This window comes from Chrysemys picta, chromosome 3, assembly GCF_011386835.1.
Source record: "Chrysemys picta bellii isolate R12L10 chromosome 3, ASM1138683v2, whole genome shotgun sequence".
NCBI lineage: Eukaryota > Metazoa > Chordata > Testudines > Emydidae > Chrysemys > Chrysemys picta.
Window position 1 is genome coordinate 178,191,818 of NC_088793.1, and position 6,883 is coordinate 178,198,700.

Consider the following 6,883-nt stretch of genomic DNA (forward strand, 5'->3'; position numbering starts at 1 on the left):
CCAGACTCTTTTGCTCCCTTCTTCCCCCTCCCCATCCCTTTGTGAATGGCTTCAAGTGGCTTTAGGGATGGGGAAGGGGGAACGACTGCTCTGCCTTCAGCAACTCTGATTTTCCCAGGCGGCAGGCAAGTGGAATGGGCAGCCACTCAGGCTCAGATTTGCTAGAGGGCTGGAGTGTCTTGCCTCATCACAAGACTAGCCCAGTTCTAAGAAAAATCCCATCACTCTGGAAAAAAAAAATCACCCGAGTTGGCAACACTGTGAAGACACTTTTTTCCTGGCTACGCTAGGGCTGAATCTATACTGACAAAATTCAGACCGGAGCTCTTCACTGGTTTGTAGCAGCAGTAGAATCCATAGTGTCATCGGGCCCATTTTTAACACTATGGCATCTAGAGCTGCAGGATTACATGACAGCGTGCTTCCAATGGTAGCAGGCAACCTACACTAGCACTCTCACTGTTATTATTATTTTATTTTGTATTACAGTAGTGCCTAGGATTCCCAATCCAGGGTTGGGGCCCCTTGTTGGCTGTACAGCCATGTAACAAGGAGACAGTGTCAGCACGCAGAGCTCACTATCCACAGGACAGGCATGCTTTTCCCCAAAATTGCCAGTCTGGAGGCAGCCATAGGGTCTAGCATAGTCATGGCTTGTATGTGGATAAGAGAGTGCTGCTGTGACTCTGACACAGTGTGTGTCTCTAAGACTTTGTAGCGTTTTATGCTTTGCCATGTCACCAGCAGTGTGTGTGTGTGTTGCTGTCACACACTGTGTGGTCTGGAGATGTATTCTGTTGTGTTTGTGTGTGTGGTAGCAGTGCTTCTTCTGTGTTACTATTTGTATGTTGTGCTGCTGTGTGTGGTAGTTTTGTGTGATGATGATGCTTCTCTCATGTTTGTGTGTAATTGTGTGTTGTATGGTTATGTTACAGTGTCTTGTGACAGTGCCTCTCTCTTGTATTACTGGGTTGCAGGGCTGTGTTGTGGCGTGATGGGGCTGTATGTGGTTGTCTTTCTGTATACGGCAGTGTATGTCTGTGTGGCTCTGTGAGGCTGGGTTGCTGCATTTGTAGATGTGTGTGTGGTTGACACACACTGGGTGTACCAGTGTGTGCTGTGGTGTTGCAATGTGTGGTTGTGTTGCAAAGTGTGCACTGTTGTGGTGCAGTATGCATGCATGTATGCACACACAGTTGTGTTGCAGTGTGTGTGCAATGGTGGTGCAGCATATAGTGATGGTGCACTATGCATGTGGTAGTGTGCAGTGTGTGATGCAGTATATGGTGATGGTGCAGTATGTGTGTTGCAGCATGTGTGCGCATGCCGTGGGGGTGCAGTGTATAGTTGTGGTACAGTGTGCATCGCAATGTGTGGTGGTGTTGCACTGTGTGTTACAATGTGTGGTGCAGTGCGGTGCAGAGTGTAGTGGGGTGCAGTGGCAGTGTGGAGTGTGGTTGTGGTGCAGTGTGTATTGCAGTGTGCTGTGGAGGTACTACAGTGTGTGCATTGCAGTGTGTGTTGGGGTGAAGTGTGGGGTTGTGATGCGGTGGGGATGCAGTAGGTGATTGTGGTGCAGTAGTGCATTGCAGTGTGCGGTGGGGATGCAGTGTGAGCGTGCCCTGGGGTGCAGCGCGCGGCCGAGCTCTGGCTGCAGGTGGCAGTGAGGGGATTGATCCGCTCCCGCACGTCGGCGATGACTTCAGCAGCCGCCTGTCCCCCAGCCCAGCCGGGGAAGGCTCCCGCCCCGCGCTCGCCAGAGAGCCGGACCGCCCGGGGCCAGGCCGGCGCCGCCGCAAGCAGCGAGGTAAGGGGGCTCCGCGGGGGCGGGCGCTAACCGGCCCCGAGTCCCCGCGCCTGGCTGCCCGGATGGCGGCGCCCGTGGGGCCGCAGACGGGCTCTGCTGGGGGAGGGGGGGGTTCACATCTGGGAGGAGAAAACAACTGGGCAGGGGGGGCGCACACAGCGGTGCTCGGCACCTGCGGAGGAGGGAGCGCCGGGGCCGGCAGGGAGGCTGCGGTGCCGGGCGCGCCAGGGGCCCTGCGTGCATCCTGCCGGCTGCTCCTGCCTGGCCCCGGTTGGGGAGTCCGGGGCCACCCGCCAGGAGACGGCCGCGCCGCCCTCTCCCCCGGACCCGGCGCCCCCCTAGGCTCAGCGACTCCCTTTCCCGGGGGGGAGGGCAAGCGGGGCAGCGCTGCCCCTGCTCCAGCGGCTCCGGGTCTGTACCCGCGCTGCGGGAGCGGGGCTGTATTTGTGGTGCTGTGGGGTGGGCATGGCCCTGTTCACCAGGGAGCCTGTAGGGTGGGGGGAGGGGCCGGCTCTGACTGGGGCCTTTGCCTTCTTTTACCGGGCGGGGAAGGTCTGCCCTGCGAGCAGGGACTGGGGTCTGTCTCTGGCCCTGGGCCCCTCTCTGTAAATGCCTTATTGACTGGGAGGGCTCCTGTACTTTAGGGAAAGCCCTGCCTCAGCTCCTAGGGGATGAGGTGTGTGTCCTGTTAGGTCCCTCTCATTCCTAACATCTGTGATTCAGTGACTCATGCTCTTTTGTGGGCTAATCTCTGTGCTCTGACTTTTTTTTTCTTTGGCTGTACAGGCTTCATCCACCATGGACTCAGCTTGCCCCAAACCTCTGAGTTGAGGCACTGGACTCCCCTTTTGGGGGTGGCAGTGTGTTTATTTTTGTGAAGATGAACCTGACAGACAGGCTGCAGGACTGGGCCGACCAAAAGCGCCTGGATCCTTTCAACACCTCGCTACAGCCACTGCACTCTCTCAGTGGGAATTCCACCTCTTCCTCTTTCCAGGGGGATCTCCAGGAGATCATCCACACAGCCACGCTGGTCACCTGCACCTTTCTGCTAGCCATCATCTTCTGCCTGGGGTCCTATGGCAACCTCATTGTCTTCTTGTCCTTCTTCGACCCAGCCTTCAGGAAATTCAGGACTAACTTTGACTTTATGATCCTCAACTTGTCCTTCTGCGATCTCTTCATTTGTGGGGTAACTGCCCCCATGTTTGCCTTTGTCCTGTTTTTCAACTCTGTGAATGGTGTTCCTGATGCTTTCTGCTTCACTTTCCACCTCACCAGCTCTGGCTTCATCATCATGTCTCTCAAGACAGTGGCTGTGATTGCCCTGCACCGGCTGCGGATGGTGCTGGGGAAGCAGCCCAACCGAACTGCCTCCTTCCCTTGCACTCTACTGCTCACCTTGCTCTTGTGGGCCACCAGCTTCACCCTGGCTACCTTGGCCACCCTGAGAACCCGCAAATCCCGCCTCTGCCTCCCCATGTCCAGCCTGATCAGTGGCGAAGGGAAGATCATCCTCTACTTGTATGTCAGTGATTTCATTTGCTGTGTAGCTGTGGTCTCAGTCTCCTATATCATGATAGCCCAGGCATTGAGGAGAAATGCCCAAGTGAGGAAATGTCCCCCCATCATCACAGTAGATGCCTCCAGACCCCAGCCTTTCATTGGACCTCCTGCTTCAGGAGGGGTGGATGGGGTGCAGTGTGCTGTGCCTGCTTTGTACATGAACCAGAACTACAACAAGTTGCAGCATGTTCAGACCCATGGCTACAGTAAGAATCTCAGCCAGCTGCCAGCTCCAGCAGCCACCAGACTCCAACTGGTGTCTGCAGTCAATTTGTCCACAGCTAAAGACTCCAAAGCAGTGGTGACATGTGTGGTCATTGTCCTCTCTGTCTTAGTTTGCTGTCTCCCCCTGGGAATCTTCTTGGTGCAGGATGTGCTGTCCAGTAATGGTGGTTTCATCCTCTACCAGTTCGAGTTGTGTGGATTTACTCTCATTTTTTTCAAATCTGGATTAAATCCTTTTATATATTCACGGAACAGTGCTGGACTTAGGAGGAGAGTCCTTTGGTGTCTCCAATATTTAGCCTTTGGTTTTTTCTGCTGCAAGCAGAAGACAAGGCTTCGAGCCATGGGCAAAGGGAGCTTGGAAGTCAACAGAAACAAGTCATCCCATCATGAAACCAATTCAGCATACATGTTGTCTCCAAAACCTCAGAAAAAGTTTGTGGATCAAGCTTGTGGTCCTAGTCATTCTAAGGAAAGTGTGTTGAGTCCCAAGGCTTCTGTTGGACATCAGCACTATGCACAGAGCAGCTCAACCCCCATGAATACCCGCATTGAACCTTATTACAGCATCTATAACAGCAGCCCTTCCCAGGAAGTGAGCACCCCAAATAGCTTACAGCCAGTAAAGTCTACTTTTGGATTTGCCAAATCCTATATTGCCATGCATTATCATACCACTAATGACTTGGTGCGAGATTATGACAGCACTTCAGCTAAACAGATTCCTGTCCCCTCTGTTTAACTTGGAGGATGATGTCAGAGAAACTTGTCCACACTTCATCTGGTTGTCTGTCTCCCCTTGTTTGTTTTTATTCATGATAATTCTAAACTCAAAGGTATAGTATTATATCTGATTTTGTTATACAGTTGCCAATTTATAAATTATTATTATTGTTAATATTCAGTTTATTTAGAGTTGAACTAAGCAGTAGAATACTGTTTCCACGATATTTTCTTGAAATTGTATGATTTTCCATTAATAAAAAGGGCATCTTTTAGATTTGTACTTTGGAATAGTTATATTAGGGTGTTTTTGTTACTAAATTTTATGCTGAACACTGTAAGTGTTGAAAGTGTAGGTTTAATTACATCATGTGGCAAAGTATGTAAAGAAAGATTTTGCCAACATTATGGTTTGTTATATATTTGCTGTATTTTTAAGAACGTAGAAAACCATGTTTCCAGTGAATTGGGTGGATGCTTAAGGATTTATCTTGATAATTTAAGTATAAAGTTTGTTTTACTGCAGGAGTTGAAAGAATGAATAATATTCCTATAACAAGTGCCAGACTGAGTAAATTTTTCTATGGTTCTACTGTGAAATCCTGGCTCTATTGAAGTCAATGGAAAATTCTCACTGACTTCAGTGGGATCAGGATTTCACTCCTGGTTAGTTATAAATGGCAGTGTATCACTATCTATTAGGAAAGATCCTTGCAAGAGGCATTGTGCCTTGTTATATGGTAATCTTAATTTTTGTTATACCTTGATTGTAGACATTGGTGTCATATAATACCATTTTAGTGGTATATGGAGAAATGATTTTCAACTGATAAAAGTTAACTTGCAATGCCTACATTATAAGTTTCACTTGAGGATACAAATGACTATTGCAATATCACCGTGCTGGCATTTATTGCTAATGCAATAGCCTATGTAATTTTCTACCTTACAAACTGTTACCTGAGGAGCAGTGTTGTTGTTTGTTTTTTGTCTATGACTTTATATATTTGGCAGATTAAAATCTGACATAGCCATCAAATGCGGGTAGAAATTACTAATATCTGGAAAAAACAGATTCACCAAGTAATCATAATATTACTACTCTTTTTTCAGATTTTCTTATCTACTAAAACATTTTAAAACAGTCTAGTGATGAATTATTTACCTTAAAGTCAGATTATTTGTCTACTTCTGCATTTTATCTACAGCCCTACATAAGCAACAAAATATAGAAGTTAAATATTTTTATAATGCTGATAATTAGTTTTATTGTATTTTGTGTTGTAGAAATCCCTATTGAAACAGAATGGTTTTAGTTTTAAAATAAAGTTTTTGCTATTAAATCTGCAGCCAAAATTTTCAGATTGGTGTTCTTAACGTCAGTCACTTAAATAAGTGGTCTGTATTTCAAAAGTGCTGAACACTCTGAACTCCTATAGACTTCAGCAGGAGCTCTGAAATAATTAATCCACTTACAAGTTTAGGTGCCTCATTTTAGCCACCCAAATTTGAAAAAGTTGGCATCTTTAATTAACAAAATTACATTGTTCGGTTCCAGGGAAATGATTTATTATTTAGAAATAGAAAAACATCCTTTCATAGTAATGTGAATTGTTTTAGCTGGCTTTTTTAGAAACTAAACTATTTTCCAGTGTTTCTTTTGAAGAATGTCACTTTAATGAACAATTTTCTTAGTTTAAAGAAAATAAAGTGTAATAATCAGTAATTTAAACATGACATAATTTCTTGCAGTAAGCAATCTAAACAAATGTAAAGTTGAAATAATTTCAATGGTTCTTTTCTCCCTACCCAGATATTTTTCTCTGTGAATGAATAACACGGTCCTCGCTAAAGTGATGATAAAATATAACTAACTAAAATGTCTCACGTTTGTTTTTTTTTCTGTCTTTGGATTACTCCTTAGCATGATGCCCCATAATTTTTTGAGGTGGATATGATGTTATGAACTTGATCCTGCAGCTCTCACTCAGACACCACACTGATTGCACTAAATGAAAGCTTTACTTGAGAAAGGACATTAGTACTGGGCCCTGACTCTGAGAAATGGATGTAGGATTGGGTCCTATATGTACTTAACTTGCACATCTCCTGTTCTGCATTCCTGGTACATCCAAACCTCCCTCTGAAGTCAGTGAGAGTTTTGGGTGTGCAAGGATTGTTAGATCAGGTTTTAAGGTGGTTTATTTGTTTATGCTCCTCAAATTATGTATTTGCTTTGAATCATGTGAGCTCCATAACATGATTAAGGGTTATGATCACTTTGCTCATAAAAGTAAATGTATTCAATATTTGTGTGATGAGTAAAGTGAGAAAGGGATTGAAATCTTTTCAAAATATTTTATAATGTTTTTTCTTACGTTAACTGCTGATGTAACTTTGTATTCCTAATATTTTTAAATGTTTGCAGTATCAGATAATAAAATGTAGCATTTCTGAACTTTTAATTGCAATAAGAACACTGTCCAATTTGAGTTGTCCTACATAATATTAAATAACAAAGCATTTTGTGGAGCTGTATGGATGTGGTAAATAGAAAATATA

General features: G+C 45.6%; 1 protein-coding gene across 2 annotated transcripts; it reads left to right on the forward strand.

Annotated features, from left to right (window-relative positions):
• Positions 1-538: 538 nt before the first annotated feature.
• Positions 539-6,201, forward strand: GPR75 (G protein-coupled receptor 75). 2 transcript variants are annotated; one of them, XM_005307351.4, is made up of 2 exons: positions 539-1,807; positions 2,594-6,201. In XM_005307351.4, the coding sequence occupies exon 2, from the start codon at positions 2,688-2,690 to the stop codon at positions 4,338-4,340; it is 1,653 nt and encodes a 550-aa protein (XP_005307408.1). In that variant the 5' UTR covers positions 539-1,807; positions 2,594-2,687; the 3' UTR covers positions 4,341-6,201. The 2 variants fall into 2 exon arrangements, with proteins under 2 accessions (XP_005307408.1, XP_008171269.1); XM_008173047.4 differs by lacking the exon at positions 539-1,807 and adding an exon at positions 1,934-2,218.
• Positions 6,202-6,883: the final 682 nt, after the last annotated feature.

Excerpts from the sequence above, each read along its gene's own strand:
- GPR75 (XM_005307351.4), top strand. The coding sequence starts at position 2,688 with ATGAACCTGACAGACAGGCTGCAGGACTGGGCCGACCAAAAGCGCCTG.